The sequence below is a fragment of the Mesoplodon mirus genome (genome assembly GCF_964341445.2).
Source record: "Mesoplodon mirus genome assembly, chromosome: 2".
Taxonomy (NCBI): Eukaryota; Metazoa; Chordata; class Mammalia; order Artiodactyla; family Ziphiidae; genus Mesoplodon; species Mesoplodon mirus.
Window position 1 is genome coordinate 48,929,555 of NC_138977.1, and position 18,061 is coordinate 48,947,615.

Below are 18,061 nucleotides of genomic sequence, written 5' to 3' on the forward strand. Positions count from 1 at the left end.
TGATTTTTTTGTTTGTTTTTGGTTTTGTTTTTTCTCTTTAAGTTCAGAATACTGATAGAATTTTGGCTTTTTTGCTTCTGTATTCACACCAATAAACCGGGAAATTGATAGAAGTTGAAGTGCAAAACTAGTAGAATATATCAGAAAGCTTATTTGTGAACAGAAATACTTTATATCCTAATGGATCAGACTTCAAACCTGATGGATGTATAAAAAAAAAAAAGTAAATACTTTTACAACAATAATAAAGTACCAAACCAAATAAGGTTTGATTATACTGTATGTCAGTGATTTATCCCCTGTGAATGTTCATGTGTAGTTTCTTTCTAATTGTATTATGAGAAGGTGTGGTCCCTTGATAGTATCATAAATGACATCTTTAAATGGGTAGGCAGAGAAATTTTTTTCCATGTTAATTAGCTTCATTGGCAAAAAGAAATATTTTAGGAGTTGTTTTAATGGTTCTAGTTTTGGGTACTTAGTTTTTGTGAGTTCTGTAACAAAGTAGTAGAATGAGATTTTATAGGATCATAAGCCATAAGAATACTGTACTGAAAAGAATAATTTTCTTCATTTAAAAAAAAATAAAGAAAAAAAAAACAGAAAAAGAAGGAACAGGGGAAAACAAAGGGAGTAAATAGGTGAATTTTGATAATTTTCATCTGCTCTCTTGCCCCCTTTTAATTTTTTGGTCTGTACTTAAAGGATGATTGCATTTTTTCTAACGTTGAAACTATGTTTAAGTAGCATTATATATTACGATGAGATTATACATAATTTAACTTTAATCTTTTAAAAGAATAAAAGAAAATGAAATTGTATAGTGTTGAGATATTTAGCTAACATTCAGAAACTAAGAAACCAGCTAATGAGACAGATTTTGTACTTAGAAATTGCTCTAAAGTTTCCCAGTCTTCTTTTAGTATCACCTCAACAGTAGTATGTGGAATGAAAGTCTCTGCTAATCTTAGAGGGTACAGTAACTACATCGGAAAAAATGCTATTAATTGTTCGTAAGAACTATAAAGCTTCTTATATTAAGAAGTATACATTTTTCCTATAGATTTGAAAGTTACTGCTAATCACCATTAGTGGGTTATAATAATTGGGAATGTAATTTTAAAAACAGTATATATCTTATGAAAATTGAAGCACAGTAGCTCCAAATGCCAAATTTGATATTATTTTCATGGCCATTAATCTAGATCATAATGGTGTTCTTCATATTATGTCAATTGAACTACCAAAGAATGTGTAGAATTAAGTGTTATTTATTCAATTAAATGAAGAATGGACATTCCATACCAATGAATATTTAAAAATTCTTGATATGCTATCAGAGTTTACCTGATGTTCTTGGGCATAGTTATCAATAATGATTTGCCAGTTGTATAATTTTTTTGCTGATCAGAATTATTGGAGGTTTGTAAAGTAGTCTTTCTGTTGATTTGTTTACCAAACGAAAACAATTAAATTCTCCCTATGTGTTCCAGGTGTTTTCATATAAAATTATTTTTTCAAGCTTATAACTTCTTAGGAAATATGACAGATACTTGTCATATTATAAAAATACTTTACCTGTTTATTCTCATTTATATGGGGAGAGGAGAGATGGCCAGAAGAAAGAACAGGATTAAAAACATCCAGCTACCTCCCTGCAACCCATTCCTGCATCATGCATGTGCACGTGCACAAACATACACATATACACTCACTTCCACAGCCTTTAAACTTCTTCTATGGTAGTACTTGTTATTTCAGTTGACTAATGACCATTTCCATTTCTTTCTTTGGGTTTCTTCATATCTTAAACTTCATTAGGCTCAGTCTTCCTTCTCTCCTTCAGCATAATGTCTGTTCTTTATTCCTTAGTCCCCATTTATTAGACTGCTTTTATAAGATTCAGTCTCTTTTTCTCTAGTACTTGGCTGGTCAGAATCTTCTATCTTCCTTGGTTTCTGTACTAGCCAAAGCAAAATCAGTTCCCTATTTAACCAGTCTTAACTGGCCTTTGCTGTGCTGTCAAGTTCCCTCTTTCCTTACCTGATGTTAAAACTTCTTTGAGCATCTGGTTTTCCCTCTCTGAAATCTAACCCTAAAATGAAGTTCCACATGTAAAGATCTGGTCTGTACCATGGTTTCTTCAGGTACCTACATATTTATAATTGTTACTTTTAATTGTAGAGAATGGATGAGTGACAGGCAGCTATTTAGTTTTAGTAAACCAATTTCATAGGTACCCCAAGGGAATTAAAAGAGGGAATTGATTTTTCCTATCTCCTTCTAGAAGAGGTGATAAGAACAACCAGTTTGACCAAAAATAAGAAAACTAATATGTTCTTTAAAAGAACTTATTCAAATTGAAATGTAAATTATAATTTAGTCATTTAAAAATAAAGCTTAGATTTTTTTGTTCAGTATCATGAAATAAAATTCAGTTTTTCGGACAGATTGGTGTTCATTCTGTTTAAGCTAATTTTGTGTTTAGCATTTTCATTTGTGAAAATCAGTCTAATCAGAGGAGAATATGGAACCCATTTTAAGAGCCATAGATTTTATATGGTTTTGAAATTTATATATAGAATGTGTACATTTGAATTGTCTTGATCTTTTTCTTAACATACAAAACTATCAATGTGGAGTAACAATATCAAGGTCATTAGATGATTAACATATTAGTGTTGAATACATGCCCTTTTCTATTGATCTGAATCCCTAAGGATTCAAATAGTGTGTTTTGTTTTGTTTTGTTTTGTTTTGTTTCCTCCTTTGTTCTTCCTTTGGCTTTTAAGTGGACTTAAAAATGTATAATTATAGAATGTGTGTTGCTATAATGTATAGTGTATGTTTGTGCCTGAACTAAGGATTTCATGTAAAATAGATTTCTTAATTGACAATTGTGTTTATAATTGCTATGATAAGGTCTATTTCAGTTTTGTTCTTGGTAGGAGCATAACCTCTTTTGCCTGGTTTCAGATCCAGTTGTGATTCATGATTGTTTTCTGTCTGATGTAGTTGATAACTACGTTGGTAACATACATCCACACTACTGTTGATCATTCAAAGATTAATGCCCAGACCCTAGTGCTATAGCATTTTTAATAAGGGGGAAAAAGGATTGATGTTCACATGGCAACTCCAGAAGTGAGTTGATGAGGGAATAAAGTACCCTCACCTGCTACCACCTTTGGAATTCTCCCATCTCAAGTACTGACCTAATTAGCCCCTTCTTAATTTGCTTATTTTGGTGAAAATAATATCATGGGAAAATTATACTTAGAAGAACTAACAGTAATCTATATTAGAAGGCTGATTGCATGCATACATCTTTTTCTACCCTAATGTTTTAACTTTGTCGTCCTAAGTCAGTGTGATTGCTAGATTGATTGGTGAGCATTTTATGCCCTTCAGAATAATTCTGTATGTGAGAAACTGTTTCTGTGTGAGGATTAAATTTTTATATATATATACTGTCATACTGAGGGCCACATCCTGTCTGCAGTTAATAAAAGAATAGGAAGTATTTTAAATATTCAATAGCAAATGTCCCCAAACAGTGATATTACTTGCATTAGTTCTAGAAAATAAGGTGTGAAATTGGCAGGTAAAAGACACATTTTCTCCTTCTTAACTTGACTATTTTAACTTTTATTCCTTTTCTGATTAAGAAGATATAATGGATAACCATTTGCATATATATTTAATTTTAATTCATAAAAATATTTTTGTTTTCAGGGTTATTTTGAATTAAGGTTTTGTGATTACATACTATAAGAGGGGAATTTGTTTTTCATATGGTTTATTGTTTAGCAAATGGGTTACTCTCAATATATATTTAAATTTTGGTCTGTTGTCCAGTGTCAGAAATAACCAGGAAAATGAGTTATTAGTGCTATGGCAGTCTACCTGTAGATATTTTGTTTTTAAATATATTTAAATATTTCTGACAACTATTTCTTGCTGTTACCTAACAATGTTTCATCCTCATTAAGTACAGTTATTTTGTTCAACAGCAGTCAGTGGAAGAGCATCTGCAATGTCAAACACTCCTACCCACAGTATCGCTGCTTCCATTTCCCAACCTCAGACTCCAACTCCAAGTCCTATCATCTCTCCTTCAGCCATGCTTCCTATCTACCCTGCCATTGATATTGATGCACAGGTAAGCTCCAAACTCAGGAGTGATAGTTTTTAGCTGGAATTATATCATCATTAGAAACATTAATCAGTTATTTAAATCATCTTAGACTGCTTTGTCTCTGGGCAAAGACCTGAGCCACAGGTGTAAATTCGAATCCACATTTAAAGAAATAAAATACCGAATACAGATTATTACTGATAATTATTGTGAAGATCTGGTTTCTGATGTCATCAAGTAATCTTTTTTTCTTAAACTTTAGTTTAAAAAGGGATGTAAAAAGAAAGAACTTATTTAAGACTATGTATTTTCTTCTGAACTTAAATTAGAAGATGTGTTTTAAAATTCATATTGGATTCCATTTATATAGCATATATACTCAGTTGCATTTATATTGTCTTTGAAAATTCTGATCTTGCCGACTGAAATATGTAGTAAGTCTATGTGTCTGTTTCTATAACACTGTTAAGTTTAAAAAACAAGTTTTTTAAAAGAATTAGTTTACCATGAAATGTCAGAGCAAAGTGAGGTTGGAAAAGAGAAGGTAGCTTGTGTTTTGTCCTGAAGAAATGCCAAGCAGCCTAGCTTAGAAGACTGCTGAATGAGGTAAGGGTATACGGCTTTCTTCAGGACTGAGAAATGTTTGCAGTTTATTTAGTTTTGTGTTTTGATTAATGCCTGATGGAGAGACTAGTGTGAGGGTTGTGGTGTACATTATAAAACTTGCAGTTTTATAAATGATCACTTCTTTATAAGCATCAATTTTAGGGAGGGGGATGGGGGAGAGGGAGAGAGAGAGAGAGAGAGAGAGAGAGTGTGTGTGTGTGTGTTTGTATTATTGCATCCTTAAGGGCCTGTACTATTAAGCTATTGAAATAAAGCCTCCTTTTCATTAAGATGTTTCTTGGTAATACTATGAAAAAGGAATTTCATTTCTGTTCTTACTTGCTTCCCTTATTTTATATGAGCTAACTTTTTTTTGAGCACCTAAAATAGTTAGGGGCTTTTTTAAAGGAATAACTTTATTCAATCTTCAGATTACACATATAAGGTAGCTACTCTTAAACACCCATTTTCCTGATGAAGAAACCTAAGCTAAGAGAGAGATTAAGCATTTGGCTTACAATCACTTCATTTAACTAAGAAATGGTGGGGCTGGAGTCAAACTTAGGTTGGTTTGACTTCAAAGGCACCCTTCCATATACCATACTATAGAGCTTCATTTTTAGTCTCATAAAAAAAATTAGACATTCATTTGGTGAACCACAATGGTTTACATTTCATATTGATAGCATTATAGAATTGGATTGAACTTTTTATTGAATTTACATTATTTTCCTCTAATCTGTTTTGCTCTGAGTCTGTTAATGTTTTAACCAGAAGTATATTTTCTAATTTTGTGAGATCAAGAATTGATCTATAAGCAAAAGTAAAACTTCACCAAAATATAAAGGGTTTCTTTTTTTTTTTTTTTTTTAATGCTTTAAAATAAAACAGCCACAGGGACTTCCCTGGTGGTCCAGTGGTCAAGACTCTGCACTTTCACTGCAGCAGGGCAGGTTCGATCTCTGGTTGGGGAACTAAGATCCCGCGTGCTGCACAGTGCAGCCAAAATTAAATCAATTAATCAATCAGCTACAGAAAAGGTTCCATCAAGTATGATCATGATTTTATTGAATTTGAGATTATAGTGATAATGAAATTTTACCTGACTATACCACTCAACCAACCATAAATTAATTTCTGAGAAGTTACATATAAATACATTTAAAAAGTTAATTTGAACAACGTACATTTTAAATGTAGTAGACATACTTATGTAAAAAGATTTGACTATGGCTCCTTAAAAATCTGCTTCTTTATCTTGTCTTTACATTGAGGCTTTTCAGTTGGGTTAGCCTAATATGAGTTCAATACTTTTCATGGAGTTTACCATAATTGCATAGTTAGAAATTAGAAATTTCCTGTTTTGGAACACATAATACAAAATAATTATTTGGAAATAATTGTTCACCATTTTTTCTTTAACCTTCAGTGTTACTTTTTTTAACTTACTAGTTTTTATGATACCAAGAAGGTACTTAAAGTGATAAATACAAAGATTCTTTTATGCTTAATCCACCTGGAGTTTTTTCTAGATTCTCAATACAAATTCCATGAGATTTTACGTAATGGATATTTTGGTTTATGTGTGACAGTACTGTGCCATTACAGACAGGTGATATGATGAAAAAGTTAATACTAAGATTCTTCCTCTATTTTGAAAGATTAAAAAATCCTCTAATAATTGGATCTTTCATTTGTTTATTTTAACAAAACTTAACATGTACATTCTTTTTTTTTTTTTTTTTTTTTTTTTTTTTTTGCGGTACACGGGCCTCTCACTGTTGTGGCCTCTCCCGTTGGGGAGCACAGGCTCCGGATGCGCAGGCTCAGCGGCCATGGCTCACGGGCCCAGCTGCTCCGCGGCATGTGGGATCTTCCCGGACCGGGGCACAAACCCGTGTCCCCTGCATCAGCAGGCGGACCCTCAACCACTGCGCCACCAGGGAAGCCCAACATGTACATTCTTAACTCTTTACAGATACTTACTTCTTTGACTTAAGCTCTGTAACAATCCCATGAAGTAGGTACTGTTACTATTACCATTTTACAGGTAAGGAAAGAGGCCTTGCCTAACAGCCAATTTTTAGCAGAGCCACATACTAAGACAAACGAAAAAAAGACTCTGGGTCTAAAATCTAGAAAATGGGTCTGCCTAGATAGCAAAGGGTCATGTGTGTTTAATCTTTACATCTGTTTAGCATATTTCCTTGGCCATATGGCATATTTACCACAAATCTTAACTTAAGGAAGAACAAAAGAAGTGTGATTTTTTAATGCCTCAGTATGTAAGTCTCTTTTTAAAAATGCTAATGATTCTTGAAAAATGGTCCTTTATTTGATCATTATAGTAGGGAACTAATATTTTAAACAAGGATTAGCTGGAATCATATGTGTAATTTCTGGCCCTTAAAGCATGCTGACGATAAGAGTTTGCATTCTTTATAACGTTCCTCAAATCTTATGTTCTATAACTAGAAATCACCCTTGGTTTGTGTGCCACAGGCTCTCCACCTCTCATGTAATGGTTGTATTGAATTAAGTTTGTCTGGATACTATCAAAACTTTTAAGATTAATACTACACACTGTGCTGTTACCAAAATTTATTTTAGGAAACATCAATAAATGATAGTTTGAAGTAATTATTTGGGACTGTTTTACTATATATTCTGATAACATAGCTCTAATCTCTATTTTTATTTTGTTTGAGTGGTGTAATAAAACTTATACCTGGGTACTCTAGATATGGAAATTAGAAATCACATATAGATTTTTAAGATTTTTAAATTTAGTTTCAACCTAAATTTGCCCTGTACAGTAACCTGTGAACTCCTAGTGAGCAGAGGCTATATTTACTTATCTTTGTCAGCCCTAGAGTATCTAGCAGAGTACTTTGAATATAAAAGGTGCTTAATAAATGTCAATTGAATTGATGTTTTATAATGTGGAAAAAAAACAAATTTTACTGATCCTCTAAAATTTTCCATGCTTACCTTTTCCAAATTTTGTTTGTCTTTTCATTCTCTATTACGATTGGCACCAGTTTCCTAAATTACTCTTTAACCCCTAGAAAACTTCTAGAAACCTCATAAACTTCATCATAAAGTTGACTCTTCATCATAAAGATTACTCTTCTACTGATTGTCTATACACTAACATGGAGAGCACATAATACAGATAAACTTAGCATTCTGTTCACCTCAGTCAGCTGTGCCTTAGGGCTGCTCTCTGATGTAAGAGGGTAAGCAGCATTTTGTTATCAATGATCTTCTTGTTTTTTTTTACACCAGTCTTTACCAGTTGTTAGCATGTGTGACCATCGGAAGGTTATTTCTCTGACCTTTGTCTCCTTTATGTGAAATCAGATGTAATAATTCCTTCCTTATAAACCTGAAATAAATATAATATTATATAACACAGTAAATATATATTTCATATATGTAATCCTTTGTTTTATTAGTGATAGTCTTTTATCCTATGACCCTTACAGCTACTGTCATTCATTCAACTTAACTATCATTTATTGTTTCCTAGGCAAGACATCACTAATAGGTAGAGAATGCAAACAAAAATAAGACATGTTTATATTACCTTTCAGGAATTTATAGTCCCCTGAGGGTGATAGACACATAATTAATATTAACATAAGGAAGATTGGTGATAAATGCTGTAATAGAGGTGAATATGTAAAAGCAGGAAGATGGCTTAGACAGAGCTATGCAGTAAAAAAATAATGCAAGACTCATAATTTTATGTTTTCTGGTAGCCACATACTATGATAGAGTGTGACCACTGGTTAAATCTGTTATTGGTCACTATCACTGGCATAAGTCAGAAGTAAACTGTATATAAACAGTGTCATGTCTCAATTACAATTGTGTTTGTCTTTCAAAATACATTGTATATTATATTTTTTTGTTCCTTTAAATTTTTAGGGGATTTGTTCCTCGAATGCAGTTAAGTTACTTGGAAATAATTTTTTCATGTCAAGACTTGTTTTTCAGCTTTGTTAGATGGGTCCAGAGTAGCTAATTTGGCCTAATGGCTGAGGATTTTTCTTGATATTCTGTGTGTTTTGAGGGTCTTTCTGCTCTGGCTGTGGGAACCAAACTATTCCCAGTTCTGTGTAAGCTCTAGGTATTGTTCAGTCCCTTCTGGCAGTCTTTCCCTGGCCTCCAGTAATTTTTCTTATGCACGTGTGTTGATCAGAGCTCAGCTGAAGACTCAATGGGAGCTCTCTGCAGATCTCTGGAGTACTCTCTGTATGTAGTGCCTTCCTCTCCAGTAGTCTACCCCATGAATTCTAGCCACCTTCACTTCTCCAAACTCTCTTTTTCAACTCAGGGAGAGTGCCAGGCTCTGTTTGGGTACCCTCTTCCTGCACTTTAGCCTGGAGACTCTCCAGGCAATACAATAAGTTAATCGTTTCTGTCCTCAGTGATCACTGTCATATGTTGCCTGTCTAACTGACATCATTTCAAATAGTTTGTCTTTTTTTGTCATTTGGGATGGGAAGATAAATCTTGTCTATGCTACTCCATTTATGGGTAGAAGGGAAAGTGAGTCCACAGTAGTATTTCTTAAAACATGTAATTGAAAATAGCATATGGTTGAAAATCATACTTTTTTTTCTTCTTGCTTGCTTTAAGAATTGCCCATAAAGTTCAAATATTATTTGTAGTTTAAAAAAATCACAAGTTAACCATTAGTGGGAAAAAGAAAAGAGAGTTACTATCCAAATGTTTGGTATGGTAGAATGGTATATGTGTGTGTGTGTGTGTGTGTGTGTGCATGTGTGTGTGCGTATTTGGTATATGTACATGTTATGTAATTGATGTTAACATTTTTAATTGTCTAATGAGCTAATCAACAATTTTTTACAGACTGAGAGTAATCATGACACTGCGCTAACGCTTGCCTGTGCTGGTGGTCATGAGGAACTGGTACAGACATTGCTAGAGAGAGGAGCTAGTATTGAGCACAGAGACAAGAAAGGTAAGGCCTGCTTTTTGTTAACTTTTCTTCTGAATTATTTGTGTTCTGTGACAAAATACTACTTGTAGCCCTATTTTGATGGACAACAGCACTGTTTCTTTGCTTAACTAAGAAGATCTTTATTTTACTCCAGGTTTTACTCCGCTCATCTTGGCTGCTACAGCTGGTCATGTTGGTGTTGTGGAAATATTGCTGGACAATGGTGCAGACATTGAAGCCCAGTCAGAAAGAACCAAGGACACACCACTATCTTTGGCTTGTTCTGGGGGAAGACAGGAGGTATTATTGTCCCCAACTGTAATTTTTTTTTTCTCTCTGTTTAACAGATATGCACTTTAATTTATATGATTTTGTGGTAACAGTGAACAGACATTAAGATTTATCACAGTAACTGCGACTATAATCTTTTAGAAAAAGGATAAGAATTAGTGTTAGCATAAACTGTCTTGCCAGAAAAATCATACATCGTTTATTATCCTTCTCATCTAAAAGTACGAACTGCCATAGGAATGCCTCTATATTGCATTCAGGCTAAGAGAATGATTAAGACATCCCAAATAAAATCAGCAAGCTCCTGATAAGTGGGGCCTATATTCACTCATCTTTTCCTGTCCCAGAGTACTTAGTGTGAAAGGTGCTTAAGCTCAGCCTCTGTTGCTCTCTATGTATAAGATTAGTAGGGAATTAAGAGTGTTCAATTTTTAGTTGTCCTGAGTACTTTTGTCTTTTAATTGTTCCCCAGCCCTTCTCAACTCTGGAGGAAAGGTTCTCGGTTATATTATATGATCTCTTAGTTTCTTTAGGTAGAACAGCTGATGTGCTTAGGTGTAGGCCCAAGAGGTCATAGCTTTGCTCCATTATGTGTCTTCTTCGGACATTTAATAATCAGTTGGATAACCTCATTCTTCTGGCATTTAATAATTAGTTGGATAACCTCATTTTAAGTCAATTTTTTAAGTCCAGTTCTATTCACCAGTCGTGCTGTCTCTATGGATTGGTAACTTCTCAATTAGGGAGTTGTTGAATCTTATATTTAGGAAACACTCTAGGTCATTCCAGGTGAGTTTCCTACTCTCAGCTTAAAAATCTTTTTCTTTTTTATTTCACCATTCTAATTATTTTCTGTATTCCACAGTGGAGGTGATTCTATCAGTCAGAAATGTAAATGTTCTGTTTTTGATATATAATGAAAGTAAAATTTTGACTTAACTGAAATTTTCAATCACTGTGTGGTTTGAAATAATACTTGTCTCATAACATTTTTCAATATTGAATCAAAAAGAAATCAGTTGATTTTCTTCCTTTCAAAGCAATGTTAAAGCCTATAGCCTACTGTAATCTTTATGTATTCTTACTAAAATGTAACAGATGAGGTAATAATAATTATAGAAGTCTTTTAGGGTAATAATTTTGCCTATAACACTCTTGCTTTTATTTGGTGTCATTAGAACAGTAAAGTATTTTGAAGTAACTAATAAAATATTAGAAAGTCATTTTACTATAAAATCACAAAATAATTCTTTTATATTGAATGTTTGTTACTTTTGGGGAATAGACCATTCCCTCTGAGAGATAACTAGGGTCAGTTATCTTTGCATAAAGGAATTAAGAAAACTTTAGAAATTTGATAAGGGTTTTCTACTTTATTGCTTAAGGGACTCTTTGTAAAATAAAATAGCCTAATGCCAGTTTGGGGGCTTGTTTTTATGATCTTGTTACATAAGCCAGTTAGTCTTACTGGCTCTAAAAGCAAAAATGTGATAGAAAGTCATCTAAAATTAGTCATAGCTTCAGAGAAAGATAAGAATCATATCGCTTATACATGGAATCTTAAAAAAAATACAAATGAACTTATATACAAAACAGAAATAGACCCACAGACACAGAAAACAAACTTATGGTTACCAAAGGGAAAAGGAGTGGGGGAGGGATAAATTAGGAGTTTGGGATTAATATATACACACTGCTGCATATGGAATAGATGACCAACAAGGATCTACTGTATAGCACAGGGAACTACACTCAATATTTTATAAGTAACCTCTAAGGAAAAAGAATCTGAAAAAAAAAAGTATGTATATGTATGTATAATTGAATCACTTTGCTGTACACCTGAAACTAACACAACTTTGTAAATTAATTATACTTCAATAAAAAAATTTTTTAATGAAATTTAAAAAAGAAAATGCTTATGAATGTGAACTTTAAAAAACCAAAAAAACAACAAAAAATAAAGTTGGTCATAGCTTTATTCAAATGAGTAAAGTTTTAGCTGGTAGTAAGGCAAAGCACTATTCATTAACATTTATTTATTTCCCAGTTAGATATATTATTAACAGTAAGAGCAAGGATACGTGCTATGAGCTTGAGCAATCCTTAACTTCCTTATGCCTTATTTGTAAAATGAAGATGAAGATGCTAGTACCTGTGTCAAAGGGTTGTTTTGTGCATTAAATGGCATAATGGACAAAAGATCTATGAATGGCACTTAAATAAATGCTAAATATTGTCAGCAATCAGGGAATGCAAATTAAGACCCCAGTGAGGTACCACCAACCACATCCACTAGAATGGCTAAAATTATAAACATTGACAATACCAAATTTTGCTGAGGATGTGGAGCAACCAGAACTCCTTGTTGATGAGAGTGTAAATAGTACAACCACTTTAGGAACAGGTTTGGCAATTTCTTAACTAAACATGCACCCAGAAATTCTACTACTAGGTGGAGCCCATGAGCAATGAAAATATATTTCCACAAGAAATGTTCATAGCAACTTTATTCAGAATTGCCGAAAACTAGAAACAGTAGAGATGTTTATCAGTAGAAGAGATAAAGCAGCATATTCACATAATGGAATGCTACGCAATACACACAGTTGACTTTCAAACACTCTGTGATTCATTTATATGAAGATCTATGGTAAATGAAACTAATCTTTGGGTAGGATTGACTGAGAAAGAACATGAGTAAATAACAGATTTAAATTAGATTTATGCATTTGTTGATACTCAGTGAATATACACTTAAGTTTTGTGCATTTATTGAAAGTTACAAATTTCACCTAAAAAAAACCTAAAAAGCCTAAAAGCAAATAAGAGTTTAGTTCATGGTACACATGCTGATGTGTTTAAGGGAAATTGCAGGTGTCTACAATTTACTTAGAAATGAAATGCATCAAAAAATGATGGACAGACAAATAAATGTGACAAAGTAAGTAGAGGAGAATGTTAATGGTAGAATCTAGGTGATGATTGTATGTAAATTTTTTTCAACTTTTCTGTGTGCTTAAAAATTTTTTATGGTAAAATGTTGGGGGAAGATAAGTGTTAGCTTTATTCCAAAAATGTTTTTAACATTTAGTTTTTGATTTTAAGTTTAAAAAATATTTTAAGGACATTTACATGTATAAATGAAAAAATCTTATTCTATTTTACCACTATGTGGTGGAATAATACAGAAATACTAATTTCCAAAACAGCATTGCACAAGAACACATGAGGTCAAGATCTTTCAATGAAAACACTGTGCCATTTCAACAGATTCCAAAATGGATTTTACTTGAGGAACGATCCCTTTATTGGCCTCTAAGACCTTTTGCTTTCATTTGAGACTGATTTTGTGCAAAGGATGAATGACTTTCCCCTTCTTTTGTTATACAATAAAGCAGAAAAAAAGAGAAATCAGAAATATACACCTTGCAAGTTGTCTCACCATAAGAAGAAAACACATTTTTTCCTTTTCTTTTTCCAGGTGGTGGAGCTGTTGTTAGCTCGAGGGGCAAATAAAGAGCACAGGAATGTTTCTGATTACACACCTCTAAGTCTGGCTGCTTCTGGTGGCTATGTGAACATTATCAAAATATTACTAAATGCAGGAGCTGAGATTAATTCTAGGCAAGTTTTATTCTCTCTCTCCAAGTCCCTTAAGAGTGTTATGTTAAAGATATTTGTAGAACACTTTTTTTAATGCCATATTTAGGAAATGCCTTCATTACAAATTTAGAATTCAAATTTAAGTGTTTAAAACTGTTGACATAGAACTTGAAAAAATTATCAATTACTTTATTTCTTATGATAAACGTAAACACATCTGTCTTATGTTTTTATTAAGCAAGCAAGTATGTACTTTAGAATGGAAAGTTCATTTTAATAATGACTTAATAATTTATCACTTTCAGCCCAAATCATTATGTTGAATGAGATACAGAAAGTATTCTAGTTCTGGGTAGTAAAAGATTTGTAGTGTAGTCTTGGTAATATCTCAAAGATTTAGTAGGGCTGAGAAGAATGATTATTTTAAATAATTCTGCAGAATAAAGAATCTTAAATCCTAAGATAGAATTCTGTATTATCATCTAGTTTTTCTGGGACATTTAAAAAATATATTTTTCCCTTTGTTCTCCCCATACTTCCACCCCCAGAACTGGTAGCAAATTGGGCATTTCTCCTCTGATGTTAGCAGCTATGAATGGGCACACAGCTGCCGTTAAGCTCCTGTTAGACATGGGCTCTGACATAAATGCTCAAATAGAAACCAATCGGAACACTGCCCTTACCTTAGCCTGCTTCCAAGGAAGAACTGAAGTGGTTAGTCTTCTGCTTGATAGAAAAGCAAATGTGGAACACAGAGCTAAGGTAAGGAAAAGTTTGAGATTTACCCATGGGTTTATTGCTTTGACATTTAAGGTGTACATTAGCAATATGCTAATTATACTTCTAGTACTTTGTAGTAACATTTATCTCTTACATATATATTTAAACAGAAATCATTCTGTATGACTCAGTTAAGCATTAACTCTTGAAAATACCTCAGCAATAGATTTTTATAGGTAATAGTGACATTGGGGTTATCAGCTGAAAACTATGTAGTAGTATGAAAGAGAAGAGAGGGAGCATTTATTAAGTGCCAGTTATATGCCAAGTACATGTGTCTTAACATTTTTACCAACAAATGGACATTAGGTAGAATCATCTGCTTTAAGTAGACCTCACTGTAACTGAGAGAGGTTAGCAGTGTCAGTGCTGAAATTTAGTCGTGAATTTTGTAACAGCTGTACCGTATTGCTCCCCCAGATCATTGTTCTTTAACATTTTAGTACTTTCTGGTCTCTTACATGTTGTTTTTTATTTTTCACTAAACCTAGACTGGCCTCACACCGCTAATGGAAGCTGCCTCTGGTGGATATGCAGAGGTGGGCCGAGTTCTTTTGGATAAAGGTGCTGATGTTAATGCCCCTCCAGTGCCCTCCTCGAGAGATACAGCTTTAACCATAGCAGCAGATAAAGGGCATTATAAATTCTGTGAGCTTCTCATTGGCAGGTATGATGCTACCATACCCTTCATATATGAACATGGTATTACTAGTGATAACTGTTCTCTGTGCAAATTGAACTATTAAAAAATCAAATGTGATTATTTCTATAAACTGCAGTGTATTTTTTTATGTTTTAAACCTATCTCTATTATTTTCCACCCATCCAGAGCTATGCTGCATTGTTTAATATATTTCAGTGCAATCTAGAAATACTTTTCTTCCTTTTTTGTCTGTGTATACACTTTTAAAGTACTATAATAAGCTATTTGAACATCCAGCTATTGTCATCCATATTCACATCTCCCACACAGTTTTGCAAAGATATCACCTTAAGTCTGTAAGTCTGGCAATAATCTAAGGCTTCATTGTTGATTTTCTTGTTCTTTATGGTAATTAGGGCTTTTAAGAGACAGTTATGGAACTGTTCAAGATATAAGATAGAGTTCAGGATATTTTTTGTTTTCAGTCACTTAGGATTTACTTGCCAGTCTTTCAAAGTTGCTTGTCTGCTAAATTAGATTTCCTGCTTTAACAGTCTGAAAGACTTTTACATGGTGTCCTAACAGTAGTAATTAGTAGTAGCTTCTATCAACTGGTTATTTACCATGAGTCTTATCTACCATGATGCCCACTGAGTGCTAAACCTTCATGTTATTTTAAGTTTCATTCTTTTATGAAGCCACATAATATAAATACATGAATACAAATAATCTGAAAGATATAATCACCTCATAGGATACTGTTTGTGCTCTAGGATACTGTTTAATATATTATGATATTAACAGGATGTACCATTATTTTTCACTAAAGAAAATTTTACATTTCCTCAGGATTTGAAGCTCAGAATTATGCACAGTCATTTTTAAAATAAGAAAAGCAATTATTGATATATCGTTAGTTTTGATTCAATGGCTTTTAATTTGATGACTGGAAATTTTTTGTAATGTAATTCTGATAGAGGAATATATTTTAGTCCTATATATTTCAAACAGTTTTTCCCTTTACAAAATATTTTCACAAAATTCATAGTTGATTTTTATTATTATCTGTGTCATTTCATTTAAAAGTGATATTTGTGTCATTCATTTAGGGGTGCTCACATTGACGTACGTAACAAGAAGGGGAACACTCCATTGTGGCTGGCAGCAAATGGTGGACACCTTGATGTGGTTCAGTTACTGGTGCAAGCAGGTGCAGATGTGGATGCAGCTGATAACCGCAAGATAACTCCTCTTATGGCAGCATTTAGAAAGGTAGAAGTCTTTCATCCTCAGTCACTTGGATATTTTTCACTTAGGCTAGGAAGTGCATAATTTAATTATCACTAAAGACTCTCATTTTAGGATCTAACACTAGTGATGAAAGCAGTAAAATAATAAGCAAATAATCACTCTGATGGCAACATTGAAAGGTAGATACAGGTATACCAGAAAAGCCATTAATAGTATCTATATTGGATGTCAAAGCTAAGTAAACTTTTAAAAAGTTGTTCGAAGTAGTATTTTCAAAATCTAGTTGCAATCTTAATCTTTCACAAAATATAAATCCAACTAAGAGTAATTAATTACTTGTTTATGAATGAGTGTTTTCTTGTATTAGCACAGCAGAGAAAAATTTAGCTTAAATTGATTTCATTTTTAATTATTCACTTTAATTTCTAGGAAAAAAGGAAAAATGAAAATTCAGCTGCCAGTATTTGAAACCTTCAGAAGTAGAAATAAATTTTGTGAAATTGAAACTTTCTGTAATGCATAGCACAGAACTGTGTATAAGTAATTTGATTTAATGTTTTGGTTGATCTCTTAAATGCAGGTCTGATTTGTTATTGGGGAAGCCAGACTACTATTCCAGGGATTATAATTTTGAGTTTTGTCATTCTGTAGGTATAATTTTGAGTTTTGTCATTCACTTAGGTAAAATCTCTTATAGATTCCAAATTACTTTGTTGTATTGAAAAATTTTAATATATAAATTGTAAAAAATCATCTTTTTCCTTTTTCTCTTAGTATTCTCTCTGAACCTTGTTCTTTATACCACCTCCTCCCTGGGTGTTCTAGACTACCTTTCCACTGACTCTCTGAATTTTTTTTTCCTCGCTAATCAAACTTATTCTCAGTGGCTACCTACCTCTTCTCCAAGCAAGCTAGCATATCATGTTTATCATCCAAACCATTTCACTATGTTAGTATCCTCTTCAAGTACCTTTTCATGTCTCCCCAGTCTCTGTAATCCTTTGAAATCCAATCTTAGTTTGTTATTCAAAGCCCAATCTAGTGCTTTTAGAACTCATCTCCCATTGAGTCCCTAATGTGGAGTCTTCTCCTTGTTTGGTCTTTTATCATTGTCTCTCATAGCACCTTTGTTCTCATCTTGGGAATGCCCATGTCCTTCTTCATTCTTCCAAAATTACTCATTCTTTGGGTACAGTGTAAATCTCCCCTTCTACAGAAACTCTTCCCATTCCATTTGAGCTCACATTGAGATATCTGATCTCTTAAAGGTTTTAAAAATTCTACAATTCATTATAATCTTTATCATTTATTTTGACAAATATATATTGTTATTACCTTAACATCTAACATGCATGTGTCTCATCTTTCCCAATAGACTTAGCTCCTTAAGAAAGGCACTTATCTTTTTGTATTCATTCCATCATTTATTTTCTTAGCACCTACCATGTACAACTGTAATTGTTGGCATATTACATTGTACAGATTCCAACTGTTGCATTTTGTACAAAATGTAATAATCAGGGATCCACACACAAAGTCAGGTAACTGTATGAGTTGTCCCATATAAATAGTTTAAATACTGTAGAAGTGTTGGTGAGATATCAAGGAAAGGTGCAAATGTCATTTAAGCTATTCATTAAAAGATAGGGATAGTTCAAAAGGATGCAGATGAGAAGGAAGAAATAAAGGCAATAGAGGAAATGTACTAAATATAAACAGATGTTTATTCATCTGTTTATATGTGTTGTGTCAGTAATAGTGTGGATTAGAGAAA

At 33.0% G+C, this 18,061-nt stretch overlaps 1 protein-coding gene across 10 annotated transcripts in view; it reads left to right on the forward strand.

Moving 5' to 3' along the window:
• The window catches only part of ANKRD17 (ankyrin repeat domain 17), a 159,145-nt gene that overhangs the window by 99,426 nt on the left and 41,658 nt on the right, over positions 1 to 18,061 (forward strand). For 8 of the 10 annotated variants that reach the window (XM_082639938.1, XM_082639943.1, XM_082639946.1 and 5 more), the window contains 7 exons: positions 4,014 to 4,162; positions 9,626 to 9,737; positions 9,871 to 10,016; positions 13,492 to 13,634; positions 14,162 to 14,375; positions 14,885 to 15,060; positions 16,146 to 16,308. In XM_082639938.1, coding sequence (XP_082496064.1) covers positions 4,014 to 4,162; positions 9,626 to 9,737; positions 9,871 to 10,016; positions 13,492 to 13,634; positions 14,162 to 14,375; positions 14,885 to 15,060; positions 16,146 to 16,308 — 1,103 coding nt within the window. The remainder of the gene's footprint in view (positions 1 to 4,013; positions 4,163 to 9,625; positions 9,738 to 9,870; positions 10,017 to 13,491; positions 13,635 to 14,161; positions 14,376 to 14,884; positions 15,061 to 16,145; positions 16,309 to 18,061) is intronic. The other 2 variants (XM_082639940.1, XM_082639942.1) reach the window with 1 other exon arrangement.